This window comes from Syngnathus acus, chromosome 2 (assembly GCF_901709675.1).
Source record: "Syngnathus acus chromosome 2, fSynAcu1.2, whole genome shotgun sequence".
Classification (NCBI taxonomy): Eukaryota; Metazoa; Chordata; class Actinopteri; order Syngnathiformes; family Syngnathidae; genus Syngnathus; species Syngnathus acus.
This window is the reverse complement of record NC_051088.1, coordinates 17,112,223-17,139,192: the sequence shown is the minus strand read 5'-3', so window position 1 is coordinate 17,139,192 and position 26,970 is coordinate 17,112,223. Positions and strand designations below refer to the sequence as shown.

General features: G+C 40.9%; 4 protein-coding genes and 1 long non-coding RNA gene across 8 annotated transcripts in view; 3 read left to right on the top strand and 2 right to left on the bottom strand.

Moving 5' to 3' along the window:
- Positions 1-1,537, top strand: part of nemp1 (nuclear envelope integral membrane protein 1) — a 4,696-nt gene extending 3,159 nt beyond the window's left edge. Inside the window, exons 8-9 of the mRNA XM_037265568.1 lie at positions 155-331; positions 496-1,537. Of these exons, the coding sequence (XP_037121463.1) occupies positions 155-331; positions 496-688 (370 nt within the window). The 3' untranslated portion in view covers positions 689-1,537. The remainder of the gene's footprint in view (positions 1-154; positions 332-495) is intronic.
- A 228-nt stretch (positions 1,538-1,765) lies between these two features.
- Positions 1,766-4,180, bottom strand: ormdl2 (ORMDL sphingolipid biosynthesis regulator 2). The gene is made up of 4 exons (XM_037265600.1): positions 4,086-4,180; positions 3,225-3,398; positions 2,852-3,003; positions 1,766-2,366 (listed from the first exon to the last, which is right to left on the bottom strand). Exons 2-4 carry the CDS (start codon positions 3,396-3,398, stop codon positions 2,231-2,233), a joined length of 462 nt encoding a protein of 153 aa, XP_037121495.1. The 5' UTR covers positions 4,086-4,180; the 3' UTR covers positions 1,766-2,230.
- Positions 4,181-5,625: 1,445 nt separating this feature from the next.
- On the top strand, positions 5,626-22,250 carry hnf4a (hepatocyte nuclear factor 4, alpha). Of its 2 annotated transcripts, none has more exons than XM_037265555.1 (10): positions 5,626-5,765; positions 17,167-17,341; positions 17,410-17,504; positions 18,348-18,454; positions 18,530-18,685; positions 19,531-19,618; positions 19,733-19,885; positions 20,055-20,291; positions 20,361-20,483; positions 21,380-21,522. In XM_037265555.1, exons 1-10 carry the CDS (start codon positions 5,717-5,719, stop codon positions 21,520-21,522), a joined length of 1,326 nt encoding a protein of 441 aa, XP_037121450.1. In that variant the 5' UTR covers positions 5,626-5,716. The 2 variants fall into 2 exon arrangements, with proteins under 2 accessions (XP_037121450.1, XP_037121444.1); XM_037265549.1 differs by lacking the exon at positions 5,626-5,765 and adding an exon at positions 15,499-15,586 and having other exon boundaries at positions 21,380-22,250.
- LOC119131305 lies at positions 6,033-12,193 on the bottom strand. 2 transcript variants are annotated; one of them, XR_005099628.1, is made up of 2 exons: positions 11,819-12,193; positions 6,033-6,745 (listed from the first exon to the last, which is right to left on the bottom strand). It is a non-coding gene; the product is annotated as an uncharacterized LOC119131305 (long non-coding RNA). The 2 variants fall into 2 exon arrangements; XR_005099629.1 differs by having other exon boundaries at positions 6,055-6,500.
- A 948-nt stretch (positions 22,251-23,198) lies between the features above and the next one.
- On the top strand, positions 23,199-26,379 carry ttpal (tocopherol (alpha) transfer protein-like). 2 transcript variants are annotated; one of them, XM_037265579.1, is made up of 7 exons: positions 23,199-23,310; positions 23,418-23,500; positions 23,590-23,788; positions 23,998-24,241; positions 24,397-24,590; positions 24,718-24,828; positions 25,082-26,379. In XM_037265579.1, exons 2-7 carry the CDS (start codon positions 23,460-23,462, stop codon positions 25,358-25,360), a joined length of 1,068 nt encoding a protein of 355 aa, XP_037121474.1. In that variant the 5' UTR covers positions 23,199-23,310; positions 23,418-23,459; the 3' UTR covers positions 25,361-26,379. The 2 variants fall into 2 exon arrangements, with proteins under 2 accessions (XP_037121474.1, XP_037121484.1); XM_037265589.1 differs by having other exon boundaries at positions 23,237-23,310; positions 23,579-23,788.
- The last annotated feature ends 591 nt before the right edge of the window (positions 26,380-26,970 follow it).

The window sequence follows — 26,970 nt, the reverse complement described above, 5'->3', positions numbered from 1 at the left end:
GTTTTCTTATCGGAGCAAGCGACAGCATGTAAATGTTGGGTTGAAGTAGCCCGAGAGTGGAGTGATCTTCTATTCATTCAAGATTAATTCCACCAACTGCAACATGAGTACTCGTGATATTGTAAATTAAGTTTAGTTTGTTGTTATTGTCCAGGAAAATCCGCCAGTATGTCCACTGGAAGCCAGAGAAGCGCCGCCTATTGACCGAGGAGGAGTATCGCAAGCAAGGAGAGGAGGAGACGGTGCGTGCGCTGGACGAGCTGCGCAAGTACTGCAACAGCAGGGAGTGCAGCCCATGGAAAGCTGTCAGCAGGCTTCAGTCCCCCAAGAGGTGCCCACTTTCATCTAACTTCCACAATTATACACCCCAAAATTAACAAAGTCCCATTGGAAATGTCCCCACTCCACCTAAAGTTAGTCTGAAATAGAGGAAATGTTTGTTTTAGTCCGCATTATGTAGAAAACGCATGCAAACGTGATCTGTCCAATGTCCAGGTTTGCCGATTTCATCGAGGGCTCCTCCCACCTGATGGCTAACGAGGTGTCGATGCACGCGCAGGAGTACGGCTGGAAAGACTTTTTTGACACGGATGATGAGGAAACTTTATCTGACCTGTGTCAAATCGAAAGCAGGCATGAGCAGACGCCGTTCAATAACTATGATGGGTCCCCGGCGCTCCTATGCTAACTAGCGCTGACGCTCGTCAGCAGAGAGTCCGCAGAGTGTCAGCCATACAAGGTCACATGAGTGTGCGGCAAAGTTGCCGGGCAAAGGGTCATCGTTTGCTAGATGTGAATGTAGAAAAGGCAATACACAGCTTGGTGAGGTTACTTTTGCTTTCGGCTGCCACAAAACTTAAACCCTGGGTGAGCTGATGTCTGACTTGGGGTAAGACGCGTACTGACATGTTGGAAAACATTCTATTTTTTTTTAATCGGACCTACAGTACTGTGCAAGAATCTCAGGCCGCTGTTACATTTGTTTTTGCAATTCCACATTGAGGCCGCAGTTACATTTGTTTTTGCAATACAACATTGAGTATGATAAGTAAAATGTCAATAAAGAGTGCAGCCCTTGATCAAGGATTGACGATTAATACATGTGAAAACAATTTAGAGGGATTTGGGTTTGTTGGTTAGCTCGCAGGGTCCTTATTAATGGAGGACGCTAATAAAATGGGAGCGACCAATATTAGACAGGAAGACAAGTGGTATTTTTAAAAAAAACATATAGCCTAATAATGCACCCTTAACCCAATCCTGACAAAAGAATGTACAGTAATGAAGTGGTTGATTTTCACACAGCACTCTTCTACAAATTTTTATGTAGTCATTTGTGTGAACCTGCTGAGTCCCGTTTGTTCATGTTTTACAAGTCATATTGACTACTGGGAAAAAGCTCATAAAATAACAAAGCTTATGACTTTTGCACTGTACTGTATGTGAAATACTTTTTTATGTTTGTACAAAAAAAATAGTTGGGTCTCTTGAAATGCCTGCCCACCTGTCAATTGTGAAATAAATAAGGTCAATCTTTTCAAAGTGTGATTTTGGTCTCTTAACATCCGCTCAGCTGGAAACTAGTCTGTCTTCAAAAACCCTCCGATAACTCCAGATAAGAGTGAATAAATTTGCCACTAATCGCCTTTTGGCAAATTGCTCGGAGTACTCTAATGTAAGTAGATGTATAAAAATGATCATGTACAAAAGCTATTGTGTGAATGTAATGCTGAACTGATGAAATATTTAAATCTATATTGTCATGTGTGGGTTCAATAATTAGATTTTTATTTTGGGCAAAAAGCAAAGATTTATTGCCTTTGTGTAAAATGAAAACAGAAATAGTTCACAAAAACATACTCATGAAAAGGTGGAATCTCACAATGAATGGAAACAATTCACATGGATGGCCATAAGTTTACAGACTTGCAGCCAGTCCAAATATATACACACACAAAGTCTTCATTTTGGTCAAGACAACATTGGATTCAAAAGAAGGCAAAAGGGCGTTCCAGTGAGTGCTATGCCTCAAATGGGACAATCTGCTGCAGGTTAAAAGTTTTGCTTTGTCCACAGCAAGACTAAGTCATGTGTCATTGAATAAAAGCCCTCTGATAATAGCACATAATATTTCCAACTTACAGACTGTACGCTTCCAGACTTAAGACGTAAGAAAAAACTGAAACTGTAAGTCCAGTGTTTGTAGTCATTATACTCCAACGTTCATTTGTCAGTATTTGTTGATTCCGAATATTCGCACTCCATGAAACTGCGGCAACTTGGGCAATAGGACAGTGAGGAGGGAGCACGTGTTGATTAGGAAATGTGTCGCGTCGTACTTTGTGTAGAAGCTGGCCAGAATATACCTGCCATGACAGGAAACGGCCTCATGTCAATGTAAATTCCTTCCAAAAGTGATCACAGGGCAAAATAACAACCAACAAATGTCACAACACCATGGACCCTAGAACACAATTTTGGGGCAATTCAAAATTTTGAAATGTTTATGATGTATCATTATATAAAGCTGTGATTTTTAATTTGTTGTCTTGGAGCCAAATAGTAGAAAAAATATATAAAAAGTCACATGTTTTTCCTTTGATAACTATGATAATTGATAATTTTTATGTTAAGGAATAAAAACATTACTTGCAGAACAAAATACAATGTGAACTAAGTTTTCTTTTGGGAAATTATCTTGTTAAATCTTGGCTTTCTTTGTGAAATGTCAAATATCTTAACACTTTTGCAATCTTAATGACTTTTCCTTAGAAAAATATGATTCAGATTCTGACTTTTTATCCCGAGAAAAAGTGTATTCTCCCAACAACACAATTTTGTCCGTACTTACAGAATGATTGGTGAAATGGTGAGGAATTTGCGCGAGGCAGTGAACTGGACGCCATAGTCCATCTGTTCCCAGTGCGTGAGCAGGCGTGCTTTGCCCTGATCCGGCGTCTCAAAGGGCGTGCCTTTCACCGTGTGCAGGAACAAGTACATCGCCTGCGCTCGGAACCCCCAAAAAGAAAAGAAACATAGAAACTAGCTCACATTTTCTATAAGCTTATTGAAATGACATTTTGGGAGATGACTGTGAGAAAACAACTAATTTCTATACTGGACATGTCTGACAACATTTGAGATCCTCAACAGCCTGCGTGCGTGTGCATCAGCCTGGAGGGCCGCGAGGCAGCAAAGTTGCCGGGCGAGTGAGCGTAACTGACCAGGTTGTGAATGACATTGGTGAGCGTCCAGACAAGCGGCACGCTGAAGAAGGGAATGCTGAGTAGAATCACATGCAGCACCACAGTCAGCAGCAGGTAAGCCAGCCAGATGCCACGACTGTTCATCACCTGCGTGTTGGGGTTGACCTCACTGTGAGCCACGCCCACGTTCATCTGGCACAAGGTACGTCAGCAACAAAAGAAAAAAGATTACTAGACCTACAACCTACAAGGGTTAAGGTCTAGTAAAAAAAGATTACTAGACCTACAATTATAGCTGATTATAAAACCAAACATGATATTTATTTTGTTGGCATATTATTGAAACAGAGGGGTTTTAAAAAAATAGATAAACATTGAAAATAAAAAAAACAATGCTGATTATTATCCCTTAACCCTTATTTAGTTCAAATAATATCTTTAAACAGCAATAAACGCCCTCTGATGGCGGATGACTCCGCTCGTGAGAACACTAATGGTGACCAAATAAAGCACTCCCTGGGAGAGAACTTCCAAATACAATAACTTAAAGAAAAAACAATCAACTTAACATTTAAGACGTGAAATACGTAGATGTGTGATAAATAAATAATAAAGCGTGATCGTGCGCAAGTGAGACGTGGATGTAAGTACAAAACAAAAACTTCTTGAGGTTGTTCTGCACGCCTTACATGACATACTATTCACATGCTAACTGGCTAACTAACATTTGCAAGTGACGGCTCTAAAGTGTTCACGTGACATTTATCGTTGAGTTGGAATGGTGACGAGCAGATGGCGATAAGCAAGTGGGATAAACTGCCCTTTAAAACGTATAAAGTGTGGCCGACTCTTGTAGATTTGTTGGTTTTTAAATTTTACCTTCGCGTGTTGTCGTTGCGGACCAGGAAATAACTCGTTTGGGTTTGACCCCACCCTCTCGGGCTGTCCCACATGAATCCGTCAAACGCCTTATTCTCATCCCGAATGAAACCAAATGAATGAGCACTTACTTACAAGCTACTTTTTTATCTTCTCATTTCGTTTCAAAGAATACATAGGCACTGTACTTTCAAACATTATCTTCTTAAATTACAGAAAGACAATTGTGTTGTTTGTTCATTTTGGAAAAGACACTCCCGACTCCATAATTACCTTACTGACCACGAGGTGACGCTGTTTTTCATTTTTAAGCCCGTTCTTAAATCCGTGAGGCCATATTCAATTTTGATTAGCGTTGCAATTATTTTACTGGTCGGCGGGATATATCCAAATAACTGGTTATGAGGTAAAGTGGTTTAACATTTGAACAAAAAAATAAACTTTTTTTAAATATGTTAAACTTAGAAAATATGACTTTGTGAGAGAAAATATACACACGATTATCTAACATATTTTAGTAATTTATTATCTAATCAATAGTCACAAAAATACCATGATAATAGCATTAAGTAAGATATGTTAGGCTTTTAAATTGAACTGGATGTGTAATGTACACACAAAGATACTTACTAAAAGAAAGTATCTTTAAATAAGATGGTTTTATAAAGAAACATGAATTGACAAGTGCAGTGTCCAGTGGTGGACATCCAAATACATGAGTGCTGTTCACTTTGTGGAGCATATATTGCTGTTCAGCTCATTGCGTCGCTCTGTTCATCTCTGAGATTTTCTCGGCCATAAATCTGGAGCTTGATGCTGTTTTTATGGCCGAAAATGCTGGATGAGGCAATCAGCGGCACCTCACATATGCTAGCGCATGAGTGAGTGCACTCACCAATGAGCCTTTTTTTCTTCTCTTTCTGATGTGGCCCACAATTAACATACAGTATGTCAACCCACTAATCAATACTTCACTTATAAAGCAACATAAAATGTTTCACAGTGCAAGTCATATAAGACAACACTACAGAGGTCTGCTATGGAAAAATCAGGGGACTTCTGGATGTTTGAGTCTTGATTTTATAGTTGTGCAATTGTTCAGTGTTAGGAAAAGAAGAAAAAAGAAATTCAACAAACAGAAGAGTCCAATTACCTCGGTTTAATTTTGGGGGATTACCACTGACCTTGAAAAACTGACAAACTAACAGATGAAGAAAAAAGACAAAAAAAACAGCACAATTTTAATTCTTACAGGTATTTTTACTGATACTGTGACTAATTCCAAACAACTATGTCATTCGGCTAACGATTTGTGATGCTGCGCAGTGATGGGAAAGAAACCCGGCAAGCACATCATAACTTGATGTCTATTTGAGTTTCTATCATCATGTTGCCATAGTTACAGCTGCTATATAGATCGGTGTCCATAAGAGCCTGGTTACTGTTTAACCTCCCCACCCACATTTGCCCAGATTAGGAAAATCAATAAGATAACAGCAGCCACGCCGGTCCGGCCTTACCTTCCACCAACACTCTTGTCACACGGCCGCCCGCCTGCGGCCAAACTTTCACATTTCGCACCTGACGCTAGGAGGAAAAAGAGAATTGAGGACACCTTGGAGGAGGAGGACATGGTCAACGTAAACACTCAAGTGGGCTCCAGTGTGGAACGGCCATTTGGTGAGTGCGCCCTTGAATTCTGCCAACTCAGCGGATTGCGTGCAAAGTCTGCTCCCATGCTTTTCTTTGGCTTTTTGGTGCTCGGGGCCGTTCGTGTCTGGCTTTTTCACACGCCGCTTATCGGGGAGGTGTGTCACTGATATGAAGCTTGTCAACCAGGCCCAGGAAGCTGCCACCCACCGGTGGCTACCATTATGGATGTTGTCATTTGAGATGATTGTGGTTATTGCTTGTGTTGCGCAATCAAATTGTTGTGGATAAGACAGCAAAAGTTTTTGTTGTTGTTTTTATTTCGTTTATGGACATGTGTGCATAAACATCCAAATACAAGAACAGATACTTTAAGATATAGGAGAAAGATCATCACAAGGTCCCACCCCCCGCCCCCCAAAAAAATGATAAACGCTGTATACAATATATAATAGGTAATGATCACTACTGAAAAAATATATACTTTGCATTTTTTCAGAATACACTCATTATTATTAGTTTTTTAAGATGACAAAACAAAAAAACATATTCACCATGAATCACTGTTGAAGCCAACATCAAACAATTCTCTTAAATAAGGACATTGAGTGGGGAATATCTTGCTTTTCCGTTGTGTCATCGTTGCTGATGCTCCCTGGTTGATGTTTGTCCATGTTACTCGTCCTTGTTTTTTTCCCCATGTTATAAGTACATTTCAATGAAAGTTCCCATTGCCATCATTTTATACGTCATCATCCACAGTGGCTGGAAAAAAATTAACAAGCCTTATAGTTAAGTAAATGTTTTTCAAGCTTTAAGTATAAAAATGAAAAGTAAAAGAAAAATAATAATGAAGAGCAGCAGCGGCAGCCAAAAGACCTTTATAAAGTTTGGCTTTGGGTCCAATGTTCATTAATGGAATCATTTGCATATACTGACGCAGGCTGCAAATAAAGTTGCTGGGCAGATGGAAGATGGGTGGAAAAAAAACAGTCGTGTGATGAAATAGTCTGTCCGCAACAGAAACGGCTCAATGCAACATCATCAGCATCTTCTGTAAGTTTGACTGTCGTCAGTCATTTCATCTATAAGTATTTCGAATCTCAGGACGTTTGCCTTCCAAATGCATTCTTTGGCAGCAGCCCACTGTAAGCTTCTTTTTGGTCCGGATTGGACAATAACATGCTTCTGTGTGCAAAACAACAACTTGCATACACTTGTGCTCCTGGGTTAATTTTAACCTACTTTAGGGTGCAATTGTAATATTATGGGGGGAAAAAGGCCATGATAATGACCAAAGATATTGAAAGTTTGTTGTTCAAAATATTGCTGTGGTCCTGCAGCATATAAGACTTAAAATATACGAATGTGAAAGAATGTGGAGAAGGTGCCACTGGGCACTAGTATCTACAAAAAAATTTTTTGGGCAGCCTTACTTTCTATTTCACCTTCTCAGAACTCTGCTCTTTCTAGTGTGACGGGTGTGTCAGTTATTGCTGTTTGTTTCCCCTTCCTTTTTGTTAAAAGGGAGTTTCTGGAGTCTGGCTTTTTGTAAAGGGTGAAAAATCATTGGGCTAAAGTTTTCGTAAAGTTCAGGCAAGGCCATGTTTCGTTTGGATGGTAGTTAGGGCAGAAGCTCGGTTGATGGCAGAGACAGAAACTTGGAGCTCAAGCTTGGTTGGCAGAACTGGGGCTAGTTGTGAAGATGCAAACTTATACGTAAATATGTGTGGCCAGTTGTTTTTCCAATAAAAAATTGAATTTGTACTGATGCATTCAAGTCAATATTAGCTTTTGATACACTGAATAATTGTAATAATAATAATAATTGTAATAATTTAAGTACATTTCAATGTTTGTCCTTTTCTACCTTTATCTACATATACACTACGTTTGTACATGATTTGAATCAGGCCTTCGACTTTCTTTATTTACACAAGTATGTGTACTTGTACTCAAATAGGTTGTGAATACTCAATCTGACCGAAAGAGAGCGACAGCGTGTGAGATTTGTGTGGGCTGAATTGCTCAACGGTCGTAAACGGCCGTGTTGTGCTGAATGTCAACACGACAACAGCCGTTCAGCAGGCCTGATGGCCACATGTCTGTTTGCCCACCAAGAACGACGACTCCTCCAGTCGGGTCAATATTTAAGAAGCCGCCACAACATCACCTTCCGACAGCTTCTGCACAGCAGCACTTGCTTGTACTGATAATAATGCTCGTACTGATAATAATACAATGATGAAGACAATGAAAATCGTTGATGGGAAAAAAAACATTCCAGATACGAGATGCATATTGTGTGTGTGTGTATGTGTGTGTGCTGACCTATCCCTGCCCCCTCTGAAACAAACAAATTACAAAAACCAAACAAAAAAATAGAATAATAGAATAGAATAAAACACTAATATACATACCGTAATTTTCGGACTATAAGTCGCGTTTTTTTTTCATAGTTTGGGTGGGGGTGCGACTTATACTCAGGAGCGATTTATATACATATATATGGTTTTTTTCACTTTTTTGGGCATTTTATGGCTGGTGCGACTTATACTCCGGTGCGACTTATAGTCCGAAAATTACGGTACATATTTATATTTAACAGTATATTTATATAATACAACATTCACAACTCAATTATTTGTTTTCGACAATCTTTTCAAGAAGTGAAAAGAAACAACTGCGATAATGTGGTTGCACAAGTGTGCACACCCATTTTTTTGGCAGATTGGGCTCTGGTTTTACCTTTACTGGTAGATAAATGCGAGTCATGTACAAAAGTAAAAAAAAAAAAGTGTATGCTGATATTTGGAAATCAAACAAACTCAATACTTTTGTCTGTACTAATCCAAATGTACAAAGCAGTAACAATTAGTCCCACTCATGAACGTGAGCTCTCCAAGCATTTGTACAGTCCAACCAAAGAGGATTAGAATGCAAAATAATCTCATGTTTTGCACAAATTGCATCCAACTGAGCAACTGCTCCTCTGGTCAAGTGCAAGTGAATTCAGCATCTCACTTGCAGCGGGCCGGTCCGCAGGGAAGCATCAGCCCGCTCACTTGACGCTTACTAATCCCAGCGTCCAATCAAATCTCATTGTGACAGGTATTAGTGGATTATTGCAGAGCGCCTCGTGGCCCAGACAAACATCCGCGTCCAGTCTCAGGCCGGAGTTTGGTCTCAGCTCATGGGCCTTCGCCCCGCAGGCCGGCTGAGCGTCGGGATGTACGGTCAAGATGGGATGCCGCGCTTCTCCGTCTCAGGTAAACACCAAAGAGATTGCATTTTTTTTGCAAGGGGGCCTTCTGGGTAGAAGACAACCAGCAGCTGCTATTTGTGCTTCTTGAAGCCCGACCGTGCAGAGAGCAAAGCTACCGCAGTAGAATGTGTCGAGAAAAGGAAAAGCAGTTAAGAAAGTTACAATTTCTAGTGAAACGAGTTGATTATGTTTCAGCTAATGAACGTGTGGCTGGATAGCGTTTAGCCACATGATGGCAGCAGCGTCTTCATTCTAAGTACTTCTTCTTCTTCTTCTTTGCTGTGCAGAAATCCATCCGAGAAGAGGGGTGGTGCATCCACTGACCCACCACACATTACTTTGGTTGGGTTTACACTACAGGAAAATCTGAATTGTGCATTACAATTTTTTTTTATGATGGCTCATGCACATTTTTTGTAACAATTCTTCCCTTTATTGTCCTCCTTACCTTATTTTATTGCTCAGGCTGATTATCAAAGAAAGTGTGGCCACTCAGTTACAGAATAGCATAAACAATAGCGATACGTGAGTAGCGTATCACAATGAGTGCATGTGCTTATCATTTGGAAATTAAATGGAAGCAGTGAGTTGTGTTTACAGTTCTGCAAAAAGAGTGCTGGGAACTCAAAAGTGCGTATTGCAAAATTACAAATTAAGTACCGAGCAGTGTTACTGCTTAGAGTTTTGCAAATTGTCAGTGGTTTTGCAATAGATATTAATAGTCAGCATAATTTTTAAGTCAGCATTGATCGTTAGATAATTTGAATGTTTTTCCAATTTAAGTCATGTGGATAAGTGTCCCAGGAGTGAATGTGAGAGACTTTCTGTAGTTGGCGTATGAGAGCCTTTAAGTAGTGTGTGAGTGATTATTATCCAAATAATTCGTATTTGGTGCAGTTGTTATGCCAAATTTACCGTCACAAATTAACAATTTGTGTGCCTGTTGTACAGTATATAATATGGCTACAGTTTGCATTAGTTGCACAGTTTATATTATGCCTAGAGCTGCAATGGTTCGGTTAAGTGACTTTTCCTTAAGCCGGCTGCGGATCGACGATCCGGAGGATCTCGGCGGGCTCGCCCGGAGAAGAGCCGCTGACACGGTCGGCCCACAGGTGGATGTGAATCCTCAGCAAAACAGTTAATGATTGCGGGAGCTTATCGCACGCTGTGATTGATTCACGTCTTATGTGGCTCTTCGTGTTTATTGACGCAATTGTTGACTTATTTAGTGCACGGAGGTGACTTTTTGACATGATGTGACACGCAGGCATTTTGACAAAAATATGGTGAGGACATTTGTTGAAATGTGACACGTCACGAGCGAGCAGAGCGGAAAAAGCAGCAATGTCTTTTCCCAAGTGCATAACTCGGTCATTTTTTTTATCGGAGCTATTTATTGTCTTGTAATATGGCGTGGTACTGGCTGGCTAAATAGGCCCTTGTGGTTTATGATTAGCCTGAAACCAAATAGATGTCACGAGTAAGAACAATCTGAGCACTGCTCTCAGGTTTGATTTCGTGACAAGCCGTATTTATCGTTATCCTTGAACGTCAAATGACAAGAAAAGACGGGTTAGGATTAGGATAATGGCTACGATAAGACTCCTTCGGGGTTTTGTTGCTAATTCATTGGTAGCACCGACTCTAACCAATTCTCGTCTTTGTCAATTAAAATGAATTTAAAAACACGTTTTAATTCACATCTTGTTATCCAAAAACAGGACGATGCTGTCAGTGCAGAAAATGCTAAACCAAAATGAATTATAAATCAACGTGTCAGTAAATTGGCAAACACGTTGATCATTACTTTTCAAAGCAGGTGTTTGAAAATGTCTAAGTTGGATTCAACAAAAAAATAATTACCAAATGTGATTTTTCATTATCATACCAACTAAGGCAGGTGTAGGAAAAAGAGTTAAGCGAGGTCGGGTTAGGGTTCTATTTGTCTTAAATTAGTGTATTTTTCAAAATGTAATTTAAATTGGAAGATTATGATGCTCTTGCAAATTTGTTTGTTTTTTGTTGCTCAAATTACGTGTCACAAGCACTGATGTGTTTTTGACCTAATCGACTTTGTCGGGTAGGCAAACAATTGATAAATCCAAAAATAAATTACTGAAGAAAAAAAATCACATTCACCACATAAAACCGTACGATAGGGACCAAGCCAGCCAGCAAATAGAGAAAATCGATGTTTAGTTGACGACCATTATATATGCATTTTTAAAAAAAAATGGAAAAAAGGGCAGTTTTAGTTTGCTGTAGTTTTTTTTTTTAAATAGCTTTAATTTGATGAAGACGAGGAAGACTCGAGGAGAACTTAAACAGACATTCTACTTGATTTAACCAAGCGTCTATTTTTCCGAATAATTGTTTTTGTGTGTGTCTCTGGGAAATGGTCCAAATGGCTCTAAGTATTTAAGATGGCCGACCCCTAGAACAAATATAATGGCGTGTAATGAAAATGAGTTTGACACACCCGCTTTAAGTGGACAGGGAATATAAAAAGTACTTTGTTTGAGTCTTTGTTACTTCAGAAATAAACGTCATCTTTTTACTTATTACTCTTTTAGACTTAACACTTACTAATAATAAATTCATAATAAGACTTATTAGTCTTATTACTATCTTGTTTGGAATTGAAGGTAAGAAAAGAGCATTCAAATTCGACATAATATGCATAATTGCTGGCGGCTCGGAAATATGATTTTATTTTCTCCCTCCCTCGGTCAGCCAGTGTGACTTGCATAAGCGTTGTTATTTGCAGATAGTTATCTGTTGACACGGTCGCTGCCACGACACTCCATGCACTCACCTATCTGCTCCATCTACTGCATGACAGCAGAGCAGCAGCCTCCTTTCTGCTGTAGCCAGCACATTGTCTGTCTTCTCTCCTCTGGCTTTGCTCTTATCAACACTCACAAACAAAACGGCTCCTTTGCTGCGTGCGGATGAAAATAAGTCCCAGGTTCCCCGTACTTCCTTTTCCTCGCTGCCGGCTCCCGTAATTTAGGTGTTAACGTGCCATGCCTGCTGCCTTAGAGATGGGACGTGTGAGAATGAAAGGCAGTCATTGAGGAGAAGCTACAAATAGGCAGCGCTTGCAACTGGAATTTGCTCAGCGGTCGGAGATTCCGATTCGGAATAGATAGACAGGACTTTGTTCACAAACTGGAGTTTGAAGTCTGAAAGGGGAGACTCGCACATGTGTTACATCAGGCCACGGTGGTTCTTTGACTTTTGGCCCTCGGGGCAGGGGTTTGGGTGACTGATTATAAGACAGTGCTTTGTGGCCCGTCGTAATTCAACATGGCAACCTTCCACTCGCCACTGCTGTGGCACGGCAAAGTGCACAACGTGCGTGACGCTCATTAGCATTCGTTTAGTTCTTGGCACGGGACTTGCGTCCTAAGCCTAACCAGTCCCCCCAAAAGGGAAAATGTTTTGCTTGAATTGCTAAGTTATGCAAATAAATCAATAAATCTGGTACATGCAGTGTAATTGTGAATGTGGCCTGGTTTGGTATGGTATGGTATGGTATGGTTTGCTATGCTATGCTATGCTATGCTATGCTATGCTATGCTATGCTATGCTATGCTATGGCATGGTATGCGTTTATTTGAACTGGGATGGTGCACAACAACACATTGAACAAAAAGTCAGGAAATATTCTTGGCGCCAGGTTATAGCATAAATGCTAATTTACACCTGCAGTCCCAATAATGAGCGGACACACTTGTAACGTCATTTCCATGAATAGCGGCCATTATGGACACAGCTGTTCAATTGAAAACGTTGCCTTAAAAATGTGTCATCAATATAGTGGTGTATTTTTCAGCCAGATGAATTATTTACTATCGATCAAGTCCTACATGTTTTTTTGGCTAGTGTCCCTTTAAAAAAAATGAGACATGGACTGAGTTGTGTCTGTATTTATGTAATTTTATCGATCAAATTAGTAAATGAAAATGAATTTTTTCCGTCGTAACGCATTGCCACGGTATCGGCTTGGGCCTTAATATCCCTCCACCTTACACTAACGATACTGTGGGACGTTAGCAATTTGAGATTGACGACATGGGAGAATTTCAAACTTGTTTGCCCTATCTGAAATCTCGTAACATTTTGTCAGTTCGTGATTAAGAAAGCTATAACAGTGCAGATTATATTTTATAGTCCTCTACAGTATATGACTTTTTCTTGAGGAGTTCACAGAAAACTCAGATGGGAGCAGCGATACAAACCTTTTAATGGCAGGCAAGATAAGATTTACTCAGGTGGTGACTCATGTACAGGAAAAGCTGATTCGACCTCCACCTCAACCCCCTCCGCTTTGAAATAATCAGCGTACTTCTTGAGCAAATAAGAGCATTGCAGAAGAACAGATCGAACATGTTGGAAGAGGCTATGACCTCTGTACACACGCAAAAACAGTTTGGCCCTGTTTTTGTGCACAGGAATCTTTAGTGACGTGCGCTGTCTCCAATTTACACCACAATCCAAAACTTGCTGCTGGTCAAACCTCCAATTGGGTGAACTTCAAAATTAAATTGATCATTCGGATAAATTAGAACTGTTGAATGGATGGAGTGAGCACTTCAGACCTCTCAAGTTCCCCACAACCAAATAATAAGTCACTTAATGACTGAAGTACCTTCTATTGCTCTTTTCACAAATTCGATTCGATTTTTGTGCGATTCGTGTGGAAACTTTAGTGCAAGCGATGCCGTTTGAAATGTGACACCAATGTCGAATCTTTTTATTCATTTAATTTTTAATTCAAGGTGGACTTTCACGTGAGTTAATCAGTGCAACCTTTCATGTGGCCACGAGCCTTGTGGCATTCTGTTGGTTTTAATCACCTCAGTTTGTGATTGGATTAGTGAGGTTGAGGGTTTGTCAAAATCCAATCATCGTACATCTCACAGTGACCATGTTTACCGTTTCGTGTTACAGGCTCAAGAAAAATACTTTTACGATGCTTCGGTTTAGCCGAGAGCACAGTTAACAAGTTCAAGCCTACGAGGAGGTTTACTGCTCGCTGAACTGCAGATCGTTGACCTGCTGCTGTGTACTGGCACTTTCTCTTCAAATACAACACTACTGTTTGCTGTTTGAGGCCACTGCGCACGAATAAAACAGGCTTGATTCACAAACTTCAGTAGACTGACTGGATAACACAATTAACTACAGGAACCACAAGACAGACATGTGGCAATGAATATTAGAAAAAAATCTAAATGTCATAACAAATGACACCATTAAAAAAACTATATTGTTTGTATTGTATAATTTATGTTGATGTGGAGTGGATTACAAGACTGTATGCTGCATTGCAACTGCAAGTTACTCCAATATAATGTTACTTGCCAAGAGGAAACCTCAATCAGTGTTCGCCAGTTAATGAGTGACTTGTAGAATATTGATTGTTTATGCATGCTGTATGTTCAGGTGAGGCCATGAGAAATGGCCAAATGACCATCTATAAAAAAAAAAATATATATATGTATATATATTTGCATTAAACAAATATATGTAAATATAATATATTAATATGATATGTACGTATATATATTTGCATAATGCGTACAATGACAAATCAGTTTACTTTTTATTTCTTCTCAGTAAATAAAAATATTGAGTGATCTTGGTCTGACATTTATGCAAATGTACATAGTTTAAAACAGTTTGATTTTTTTCACAAGACCAAACAGACAGATACTTCACGCTTCAGCTGGTGAAGGACACGGGTCAGCTTTAAAAATATTTTTTGTTTTATTCTCATTTGTAGAATTTGCAAAGAATAATGAACTCATTGCTCATGATTGATTGAGACAGGCGCTCTTGGCTTGAGTGAGTACTAACTCGTGCGATTTTTTTTTGGGGGGGGTGGTGAGGGATTGTTTTGTGCTGATCAATCACAAGCCTCTTGTGTGTCATTTCCTAACCAATGAAGTCTTAGGGCTTTCATTATGCGGGCATTAGCTCAGATTTAGTAGCTGTGGAATATGATGGACGGGTATGACCATGCCCCTCGGTCCCCCTTAGGTGGATGCTGGACTTGTATGTGCCACCCACATAAGGTAAAGTCTTTCACCTCTCATGGAGGAATTGTTGAACTATTGCTGATGACCAGAGGATGGAAGATATCAAAGTTGTGCTATCTCTTCAGAGAGAGGAGGGGGGGGGCGAAAACAGTGATTCGCAATTGAAGAGGTTAGTTAACCATCAACCAGCGGCAGCCACCCCGCCTCTTGGCTGGTTAGCGGCACGAGGGAAGGACGCCAGCTCATGTCAGTCTCCTGTCAGGTCCCCGTCAAACTCCACGGCTGGGTGGAGCCATTGGGCCAAAAGAGGGAAGGGGTGGCCGGAGGTGTTCATGGGAGGGAGGGGGGGAGAAAAAGAAGGAGCAGGGTGGTGGTGGGGGGGCGCATTAGCTTCTGGGACGAGTCTTTCCATCACACCATCAGGTAGTGGAGAATCACTTTGGCAGACATGGACATGGCAGACTACAGCGAGGCCCTGGACCCAGCGTACACCACGCTGGAGTTTGAAAACATGCATGTGCTGGCCATGGGCGCAGGTGAGCGGAACTTTCTCAAACTTTGGCCAGACTTCAGGAGTCATCTGCCTGAATTTAGCAGCTATACGGATGATATCGACTGGCTTCAGATCACCAGCTCTTGTTAAATGCTCCGCTACCCAAGTTCATAATCATTACTTCTTTTCTTTTTTTTTTACCACTTGCTTTTTATACTTTAAGTGCATCCACCTTATTCAAACATGCACTCCCCCATGACGGCTGGCTGTCATCCTGACTGTGCAGAAGCTTTTTCCCAGGAGTTCTTTTTCATGCCTGGTCTGCTCACCTCCTTCAATCAATAGAGGTGTCGCGGTATGGTGTGATTGATTGAGCCGGTCGGGAGATTGCAGGAAAGCTGTCGCCACTCATCAGATTGAACCCAACATACATTCATAATGCTTTGTAGAAACTTGCAGTGGGAAGCTACCAAGTACAAGTACCTCATTACTGTCAATATTTTTTTTCAGATATCCGTACTTGACTTGAGCACTTTTACAACCAGATTTCTGAACTTCCAATGACACGTAGCGATAATGTCAACTGAGGTTATGATCTTGAATTTTGGGGTCATGGCGGAGCATTAGGCTTAATAGCAATAGATTGGGAGAAGCAGGATTTTCCCCATCTGTAGCCTTGAAGAGAATTATTTGATGTTGTCTGCTACGACAATTTGTTGCAAATACATTTACGTCTTGTGGAAGCCTAAAAAGCACCGCTTTCTACTGTTAAAAATGTGGTCATCTGATCTGAGAAAATAACACATAGGTCTGTTTTTCACTTATCAATCTTACTTTTTTCTTTCTGTTTGTCACTTCACATTGCGTGCAAAGATATGTGCACACGTTGCTTTGATAAGTCAAGGAATGCTTAGCTGCTAGCGTTTCTTAGCATTTCTTCAATTGGCAACAAGCAGCATAGTACATGCCCCCCCCCCCCCCCACACACACACACATATCTGTACTCCTACGCAAAGTGTGTTATATCAAGTTATCAAACGGCTATTGTTGGCGGTATTTGTGATCGTTTACTTTTTTACCCTTGCATGTTTCAGTCTTCACTGTTTGGCTTTGAATCAATACCTTTACTTTACCCGAGTCTTTTTTTATTTGAACAAGTATCTGTACCTGTACTTAAAAACAGTGTGAATACTTTGGCCACCTCGACACTTGTGTGAGCTACTCAAGGAGGTCTCTTGATGGTTTTGATCATCCATTTATGAGCACTGTCTTTGCTCCCTTCAATCCTATAGGTGTGCAAAATTTTGACATGTTACCAAGTAGGTACCTCCATGGGGATTACCGAGCCTAATAGGGACGTTAAATACAGTTGGGAAAATCTAACAAAAGCAAGTGATTAATTGAGGGTGGGTGGAGCAGTGAAGGAACTGTAATGTCCTTGTGTGCAAGAAAAGCTGTCTGACCACACAATATACATTACAATCCTGAAATTAATACTCATTTTGGAATATTTCCTTAAATGCCCTTCCTTAATTTTCTTGAGTCAGTTATGGGAAACATTTGGGAAATGTACCCGAAACCTTCAATGTGTATGAACTTGAACGTGACCCCGTGTTTGCGCAGATTCCTCGCCAGCTGAGAGCACCAACATGAGCACCACTGGCCACCTGACGGCGGGCAGCCTGTGCGCCATCTGCGGGGACAGAGCCACGGGCAAGCACTACGGCGCATCCAGCTGCGACGGCTGCAAGGGCTTCTTTCGGCGCAGCGTTCGCAAAAACCACATGTACTCGTGCAGGTGGGATTCAAAGAAGAGCAGAATATGCGTTTGTGACTGAATGACAGCACGAAATATGTCCCGTACAGGTTCAACAGACAATGTATTGTGGACAAAGACAAGAGAAATCAGTGCAGATATTGCAGACTGAAGAAATGCTTCAGGGCTGGCATGAAGAAAGAAGGTACGAGACTGAAATGTCGACTTGCGCTTCCCTCACTCAAGTGACAGCGCTGGTGCTCGGGTGTGTCGCAACGCCTAAAGAGGAGTTGTTTGTTAATGATCACTCCGCGGGGTGATGAATTCTCTGAGTGGCTTATGCTGAGCAAACACCTCTGAGCAATAATAGCCATATACTGATAAACTTGACAGCCTTGTAAGTCTTATTTTTCTTTACAAATGACTCAGCAGCCTTTCTTTGAGGGACAGACACTTTAAATTTTACTGCCTTTTGGGCTTTTTGGTCCTTAATACTACCACTAGCCAATGGTTATTATGAAAACCATCAATACTACTTAAACACACACACATGCACGCACGTACACGCACGCACACACACTTAAAAGACACATCTGTGTATTTACAACTTCAGCAAGTGTCAGTCAATATTTATCTAAAAAATATGATCAAAATACATCATACTTACCATGAATGTAAATGTGACCAACCAGTCAGTGAAGGGTGCTGACATCATCAAGAGAGACCGATGTGAAATTGTGATTTCTCAATTTATTGGAATCATGAATGATCAGAATAGCTGATTAGTTTAATAATCAATACGTTAATTGTTGCACCTCTACAAAACATGTCAAACGTGTATTTTGGTCTTTTCTTGGGAGGGGCTGGAACGGATTTATTGCATTTCTATTCATTTCAATTGGGAGAGGTTATTTGAATTAAACCATCTCGCTTTTCTCCTCACCACTGTATCAGAACGTCGGTTGTAAATGTAGATCAATGCTTCTTATGTTTTTTTTGGCCTGACTGATTTCAGCACGCATCTAACACGTAGTATGAATGTGTGCAGCCGTGCAGAACGAAAGAGACCGAATCAGCACCAGAAGATCCAGCTACGAAGACAGCAGTTTACCATCCATCAATGCACTGATCCAAGCAGACGTGCTGTCAAGACAGGTACAAGTCTGCTTTTACGACGGACCCTCATTAGTGACCACTAATGACCGAGTCCTGTAACCGCGCCTCATTCAGATTAGCTCCCCTGCGCCCATCCTGAACGGCGACATCCGCACCAAAAAGATCGCCACCATCACGGACGTGTGCGAGTCCATGAAACAGCAGCTGCTCGTTCTGGTGGAGTGGGCCAAGTACATCCCGGCCTTCTGTGACCTGCCCCTGGATGACCAGGTAAGACTCAGACACAGTGTACATAGTTGTATAGACACTCTGGTCACTCATCAACCAGCTTACTGCTACGACAACATCCATCCACAAGACACATGTCTACACAAATAAGTTCTCTCCAAACATGCGCTGAACGAAATCAAGCTAAATGATTAAAACCTGCAGGGCTGGAGAAGGGTTTTCTCATGGCCTATAAGCGTACACGCTCCATGCAGAGTGGTTAATGTATTTTAATCCTCAGTTACAATATGATGAGCCGGTTTTAAAGTTATATCCCTCCTTAGAGAAAAAGTGCTGAATCATTAACAGTGTGATCACCAGCTCTTGGTCACTCATTTGCTGATGTTATATTCGGAAGGGATTTGTTTTCCTTGCAGCCCCTAAAGGATAGAACTATGGAGCACCAAAAACAACATGGAGATTTTTCAAATTTATTCCTTCCTTCCTTCCTTCCTTCCTTCCTTCCTTCCTTCGTTCGTTCGTTCGTTCGTTCGTTCGTTCGTTCATTCATTCATTCATTCATTCATTCATTCATTCATTCATCCATCCATTCATTCATTCATTCATTTATTTATAGATTTATTTGTTTGTTTGTTTGTTTGTTTATTTAGGTATTTATTTATTTATTTATTTATTTATTATTATTATTATTTATCTCCAAAATATAGATACACAAAATACTAATGAATGATTTTCTCAATCCTAGACTGCTCGGGCTTTTAAGATCAATCAGGCTAATCTTGTCAAATCAAGTTTTGGGGAACGTGGAAAAACGTGTCAACACCACAGGATCTAACCATTACCATAGCAGCAGATCTTTTGAAGTAAAAATAGCATCACTATTGCAGGTGGCGTTGCTTCGAGCTCATGCTGGAGAACATCTGTTGCTCGGTGCTGCAAAGAGGTCCATGCTCTACAAAGATATTATCTTATTAGGTAAAAGCAGCACCTCAATGACATTTTTGTCTGTCATGCTTCTTGTTACAGTCCTGTAATCGGTGACCTTATATGATGTTCTTGTGGCCATAGTAAGAGTTGATTGCGTTGCAGGAAATGATCACATCATTCCCAGGAACTGCCCAGAGTTGGAGGTGGGCCGGGTTGCTGTAAGGATCCTGGATGAACTGGTGCTTCCCTTCCAGGAGCTTCAAATAGACGATAACGAATACGCCTGCTTGAAGGCCATTGTTTTCTTTGATCCAGGTACTATAGGCCACTTTACAGGGACTATAACCACGTTTGAATTTCCACCATGTCTATTTTGGAATCTGTTGAAATGTAAATTAGGCTGGTGTTTGACCTCACAGAACATCTTTTTTTTAAAATGACACCTCAAATTCCCTGCTAAAGACATGACTTGTGTTTTCCACAGATGCAAAAGGTCTGAGTGACCCCGGAAAGATCAAACGGATGCGATACCAAGTCCAGGTCAGCCTGGAGGACTACATCAACGACCGGCAATACGACTGTCGGGGACGTTTTGGGGAACTGCTACTCCTGCTGCCTACCCTGCAGAGCATCACCTGGCAAATGATTGAACAAATCCAGTTCGTCAAACTTTTCGGCATGGCCAAGATTGACAATCTTCTACAGGAGATGCTTCTCGGAGGTGAGTTGAAGTTATGGATTTCATAGTGGCTTGTCTCAGCCATTTATGATGTGTGCTTTTGTCTTCCAGGCTCGGCCAATGAAGCGCCACATGCACCTCATTCTCTCCACCCTCACCTGGTTCAAGAGCACCTCAGCAGTAACGTCATCGTGGCCGGCAACATGCCGACACCCATCCATAACGGACAAATCTGTACGTACAGAAAAACGAAATGAAACAGAAATTAGAGAGGAGCAAAGCAAACAAACAAAGCAGCATGAGTTTTGAAAATAAGATGATGGGTTCTGCAGAAATTGAGTTTGATTTTTTTTTGCTGACAAGTTTGAGTTGAAAAAATTTTCACCATTAAGTTCATGCAGCCCAAAATTCTGGGGACTTCTCCAAGTGGACCTGGCAAAATTACCCTTAACAGTCGATTCAAACAGAGCAAACAGAATAATTATTTAAGAGAAGAGCAGTGCGGGCAGTAGAATAGAATGTGTACATTAGTCATTGTTTTTTCCTTGAATTTATTTGTGAGGGACATTTAATGTGTTCTTTCCATATTTTATTTTGGAAAGGTCCACAAGGATGGCCGCCACTTTTCACATTGCAAATTAGACCAAACAGCATAGTTTGACACTACAGTTCTCTGGCAGATGGATTTTAATTAATGCATTGCAGTTGAATGCATTTCAGGTTTTTCCCCTCCCAACCAGCCTCCCCACATTTGTCGCTGAAAAGGCTCGGCAGAATAATCCTTTAAATTCTTCATGCAAACTAATCTGGCTTACTTTGTCAAAGAAAACTTCTGTTATTCTTTCTTAACGTGTTTAATGCGCTGAGAAATTTCACAAAAGTGCTTGTTCTTTATCTGAAAATGGTGTTATCTTGAGACAAGCTTGACCGCAGGGGAGTAAATATAGAAAGAGCTTTTTATGCTGAGTCCTCGCTTTCTCACTCACTCACTCACTCACTCACTCACTCACTCACTCACTCACTCACTCACTCACTCACTCACTCACTCACTCACTCACTCACTCACTCACTCACTCACTCACTCACTGTCTTTTTAACTGGTTCTTGTTGCTTTGTGTTCTGCTCGCCAGCCACTCCGGAAACCCCAATACCGTCTCCGCCTACAGCGTCCAGCTCAGAACATTACAAAATAGCTCAAGGGGTCATAGCAACTGTCCCCAAGCAGCCGACCTCCATCCCTCAGCCGACCATTACCAAGCAAGAGGCCATCTAATGACTCTTTACTTGAACGGTTGATACTTTTTTTTGGTGTTTGTGTACTTTTCCAAATAAACAGCTTTGAAGCTGCCCAGTTGAGAGAAACATAAAGTAACTAAAGTGCCTTGAAAGTAATTACACGGTTGTATTTTGAGTCTACTTCAACTGCGGTTAAATATCAGGAAAAAAAAAAAGAAGAGTTTTATGTATGATTGTTTTTGGTTTTTTTGTGTAAATACAATGTTTCTGGCTTTCTTTTTTTGGGCATGTCCTCAGTGTGTGCCGAAAAAGCTCATGGTCGACATGGCGTCGGGACCATGTCAGTATTTTATGAATGTTACAGGGCTTTGCATTCTCTTTTGTGTTTTATTTGTGTTTTTATATTTTGAGTTCTTCTGTGATAAAGAAAAAAAAATGCTGTCAAGTCACAAATGTATTTTATCCAAACTAAAGGAAAAAAAATATGTAAGAGATTGCTTATTTCGCTGCCCAGACAAAACTACAGACATCTGTTTGATTGACTAGAAAGACATAAAGCATTCAAAACTACTTTCACAGGTACACTGTACAAGTTCTCCAGTTTTATTTTAGCTGCGTATACTTTGTGTTAAATACTTTTATGTCATGTTTGAACCGATAATAAAGTCAAGTGTGCCTTGTACCCTGTACTGCCTTAAAAGCGAGCAAATGTGTTGCCGTACAATGTGAAGATGAACTAATAAATCAAGGTCTATTTTTACATTGCATTTGTTTCAAGCTGTATGTCATTTACAGTACATGCTCAACAAAGAGTATGCAGAAATGAAAGAGACTAAGATTTTTTTTATGATGGTGCAACGTGGCAATGCTATGTGGTCACTGATAACATGTTTCTTTGGACTGATAAACAGCCATAAAATCATTGCAAAGGAGAAGCGATGGGGGGTGTCCACCACAAAGATCTCAGTGATTTAATTGTTCATTAACTTATATCTTGCATATAAATTCATTCACATATGGACAATTGCAGTATTCAAAAGCAACTATGATGAAAGTTAGTTAACAAATTTGAAAATGCATGTTTGTGGCTTCTGGTTATGTTCATTACTGAAGGTGCATTTGTTTGGACAAATATAATGAGAACAACTATAGCTCAAATGTTTGAGTGACTTAAGTAAGTCACTTAAGTTCTTCCATTTATAGCAATATTGATATGTACAATCAAAAATTGCGCTTTTAAGCGTTTCATGTTATCTTTTGTGTCTGTAAATGATAACTAGTTGGAAAAAATAAGGAGGTTTATTTTTATCATAGCTCTGATTTAGGGGTTTTACTTACGCGAGCCCTCAGAGCAATGCAAATTCCGCCATCTAGAGTATGAACCTTCTCGCTGAAAAATTACCTCAGCCAGACGAAATGACATTTGAATTTTTTTTTTTTTATAAACCTAAACCGTCCAAATTGCTTGGTGCAAAACTGTAATTAACCGACCACGACAAAAACAACAGTGCACTTGTGGACATTGGAATAAATAAGTTAAAAATTTGGATTTTCGTTTCTGGTTTTACTTTGAGTAGGTCCATTTTTTTGGGGGGGGCAATATGTTTTTATTTTCATTTTCAAAAACGGGGCTAGAAGGAAAACGTCTGCGTCCAATGCATTGGTCAAACGCAGTCAAAACAAATAGCTCCTGTCGTGTGTCATGTGACGCCCAACTAGCCAATGAGAGGCCGTCATTTTCATATCCGGAAATAATTAAAGGTGCATCTAAAAGCTTGTTCGTGATTTTTTGCCACTATTGCAATCGTCATGACGGATGTTGAAGGCGAGTGTTTACATCGATTGAGTCCCATACTAATTATTATATAAATGCCTCTTTAAGTTGATCCCTTTTGTCTGATATGAGCTTTGTCGCATCGTCCATATTTCCAGGGTCATGCTAAATCAAATTAGCCATGCAGTCGGGGACGAGTGATGCTTTCAACCTGCACTGACCCGATCGACTCTCAACAAACGTGAGTAAGATCTTATGTGGTCTTTTTTTTTTGTTCAAAAACTGCTGTGTGAACGTGTGGTGCTTTCCACTTAAATAGCTTCATTCTAGTCAGTCCATGGCTGAGTCTGCCGCTCTCAAGTCCGGTCCAGTCAGCCCGTCAGAACACAGCTGGTTCCCGAGACCCCCACCACCAATTTACACCTGCACCCTGAGCCCCGAGCTGGTGGCTAAGGCACGGGAGGAGCTTCAAGAGAAACCAGAATGGCGCCTACGGGATGTGCAAGCTCTACGAGATATGATACTAAAGGTATTTTCTGCTTGTGTTCAGCCATTTTAGCTTTATTTAGAATTGCAAATTGTCCTTATGTGTTGATTACCTATGCATTTTCTCAATGCACTGCAGGCTAAATTGTGGTGGTTCATAATTCATGTGTGTGTATGTTTTTGCAAGCTAATTTATTTAATTTTTGTCTAAGAGTTGCATTTGTTGTGTGGTTTTCTACCTGGAATGTGTAGGAGCAGCCCAATCTCAGGACGAGGCTGGACGACTCCTTCCTCCTGCGCTTCCTGCGGGCAAGGAAGTTTGACTACGACCGAGCCCTGCAGCTCTTGCTCAATTACCACGCAGGGCGGAAGGCTTGGCCCGAAGTTTTCCAGGACCTGAAGCCGTCTACGGTGAAGCACGTGCTGGATTTGGGCTTTCTCACGGTCCTGCCTCGACCGGACCCGAATGGGAGATACATCCTCTGTCTCCGGCCAGGTTGGTATCCTGCGTTAAGAAGGCACACTTTAACCACTTTGATAACCTAAGCAGAAGCAATCGGCATAAAATTTGTGGTCGTTTTAACCAAGATTATGCTTAATTTCATATTATCATAGACTAACTGTAACTTTGTATTGCGTCTTGTCATACAGGAAAATGGAAATCAGACGATTACCCGTTTGTTGACAATGTGAGGGCCATGTATCTGACACTGGAGAAGCTAATCCAGCCGGAGGAAACACAAGTCAACGGTATCGTAATCTTGGCCGATTACACCGGAGTCGGTATGTCGCAGGCTTCCAATCCGGGTCCTTTCCTTGCCAAAAAGGTCGTGAGCATTCTTCAGGTAAAAAGGAGTTTTAAATACATGTTGATTGAATTGATGAAAAATTGGAGCAAAAAATAAAAGAGCTGCATATTTACCACAACCACATTGTCTGAGCTTGCTCTGAAAACAGTTTTGTCATTTACAGGACGGTTTCCCAATCCGAATCAAGGCTGTTAACATCATTAACGAGCCTCGCATTTTCAAAGGCATCTTTGCCGTAATTAAACCATTCCTGAAGGAGAAGATGGCAGAGAGGGTAACTAGTCTCTTTGAAACTCTCACACCAGACATTGTTGGTCCCAAAGTAGTCGTTTCTACAAAGCATGTTGCGTTATTACCACAGTGATTCCCAAACTCCTGTGCTTGGGGAGATTATCAGGTGTGCAGCAGGAAACGATTAATCGTCACCTAATTGGTCTAAAAATGATTTTTGTTTAAAAAAATATATATATATCGCTTGTTGTCAGCGCCATTTAGCCACTGAGTGGTGTTTTCTGTTTTCCTTGCAGTACTTACTCCACAGCTCTGACCTGCGCTCCCTGCACCGGAACATCCCACGGTCTGTCCTGCCCGAGGAGTACGGCGGCACGGCTGTGCATCTGGACATGCGCGCGTGGTCCAGACTGCTGCTGGACTCTGAGGAGGACTTCATTGTTGAGTTCTGCCAGCCGGATCCACTGGAGGGCGCCGTGCCACCGGAGTCCTTGCTGTTCCGAGGTGACGAAGCTGGGGGGCCTGAGGATGACGCATTCAGGGGGCTGCGCTCGCAACTTTATTCGTGTTACTAACAAACATTGGCAGAATGATGATTGGTTGGGCAAGTTGCTTATGACTTTTTTTGTCTACTAACCATCCAGTTTGTGTATCCTCGCTTGGGTTGTGAGTGAGCTGGAGCCTATCCCAGCTAATTTGGACACCACAGGCACTATTTGGAGTTGGATGGTCAGTGTTGTGTAGTTGGCACTCGGCTCAGTCGGCCCGTCACCAGCTGCAGGCGGCGCGTGACGCCAGTGTGGCAAAATATGCATTCATGATTTGCCGCAACTGATTGCAGCTTTGTGTATTTTTTTGTTGTTGTAATAATGGGAGTTTTTCCAAGTCATAGCATAAACAGTGCTCAGTCTGTCTCGAGGCTCATACTCCCACATTGAAGCTGTTTAAAAAAAAAAAAAGAAAAGATTAGTGTGAAGGCTTAATTCCAGTGTTGTCCCATCATCTCCTTTGGCTATTCTTGAACTTATAATCAACTAATAGTATACAGTACTATAAAGCAAAGCCATATTCAGATGGATTCTCTTCAAGAGGATTTAGTGTAGTTCAGGGCTCCCCAACCACCGGTTGGCGGGCCACTTGCCACCGGGCCGCACAGAGAGTGATGGACAACATCGACGTCACCGTTTTAACCTGTATGCCTTTTTATTTATTCTTTTTAGCAGAATGATCACACAAGTCAATCACATAGTGATTGAACATCCAGCGCCAAACTTCACTAAAGAATTGTGCTCGTATGTCATTAGAGCAATATGTTTTGTGAATAGTACGTTAAGACGAAGCAAACTGCTGGTGCTAATGAAGAGCATTTAAAGGTGCTATTAGCGTCCGCGGTTCATTTTTTGTGGATTCCGCCCCCAGTTGTGACTTTGCCAAATATCATGAAGGAACAGTGCCATAATGCTGCATCTGCTTTTTACAGTGCTTTCTTATTGTTTACTTGAGCAATAGCTTTGCTTTTATATTTTGTGCATGTCTGTTGCTGTCATTGATTGCATAGCAGAATTTAACAGTAAAGTCAAATTGAAACGATGAAGCTTGTGTATTTTTTGGATTACAAGTTTGCTACAAAACGAGTTACCAAAACAAATTTATCACTCCAAGGCAATCAAACATAAACTATAGGGGCAAATGTTGGTGTGAAGTTAATGAAAGCTTGATGTTTACATCATACCATGCCTTGACATATGACTTCAATTTGTTCTGCAACCACGCTAACACTCAATTCACCTTTCCCAAATGATGTGAATGGAAATGCCAGGAGAAATAGTACTATATCTTGTAATTTATCAAAACATGTCAAATAAATATTTATCAGTTTGTCACACTTTTTGCTTCATTTTGATAGCCGCTTGATGGTGCTGCTCCCGGTGTGCGTTTATTCGCCACATGAGGGCAGTATAAGAACACAATTGAACAACATGGTCTCTGAGATGTGGCGGTCCACAATTCTTCATCAGAGAAATTAGGGAAAAGCAATGTAAAACAACAATAAAGTCAGCCAAACAATGGCTCGTATCTCAGGTAAACTCCTGAGTCACGCCACTCTTATCTCAAGACACCACAATCACTAATGTACCTGCACAGTTTTGCAGTCTGTCCACAGATACTGTAATGTTCCTTTCTC

Coding starts and splice junctions, on each gene's coding strand:
- hnf4a (XM_037265549.1), top strand. CDS start 15,499: ATGGACATGGCAGACTACAGCGAGGCCCTGGACCCAGCGTACACCACG. Junction 19,619..19,732: donor CAAAGATATTATCTTATTAG/GTAAAAGCAGCA, acceptor ATTGCGTTGCAG/GAAATGATCACATCATTCCC. Junction 19,886..20,054: donor CATTGTTTTCTTTGATCCAG/GTACTATAGGCC, acceptor TGTTTTCCACAG/ATGCAAAAGGTCTGAGTGAC.
- ttpal (XM_037265579.1), top strand. CDS start 23,460: ATGCTTTCAACCTGCACTGACCCGATCGACTCTCAACAAAC. Junction 23,501..23,589: donor CCGATCGACTCTCAACAAAC/GTGAGTAAGATC, acceptor GCTTCATTCTAG/TCAGTCCATGGCTGAGTCTG. Junction 24,242..24,396: donor CATCCTCTGTCTCCGGCCAG/GTTGGTATCCTG, acceptor CTTGTCATACAG/GAAAATGGAAATCAGACGAT.
- ormdl2 (XM_037265600.1), bottom strand. CDS start 3,398: ATGAACGTGGGCGTGGCTCACAGTGAGGTCAACCCCAACACGCAGGTG. Junction 3,004..3,224: donor CCAATGTCATTCACAACCTG/GTCAGTTACGCT, acceptor TTCCGAGCGCAG/GCGATGTACTTGTTCCTGCA. Junction 2,367..2,851: donor ACCATTTCACCAATCATTCT/GTAAGTACGGAC, acceptor CTGTCATGGCAG/GTATATTCTGGCCAGCTTCT.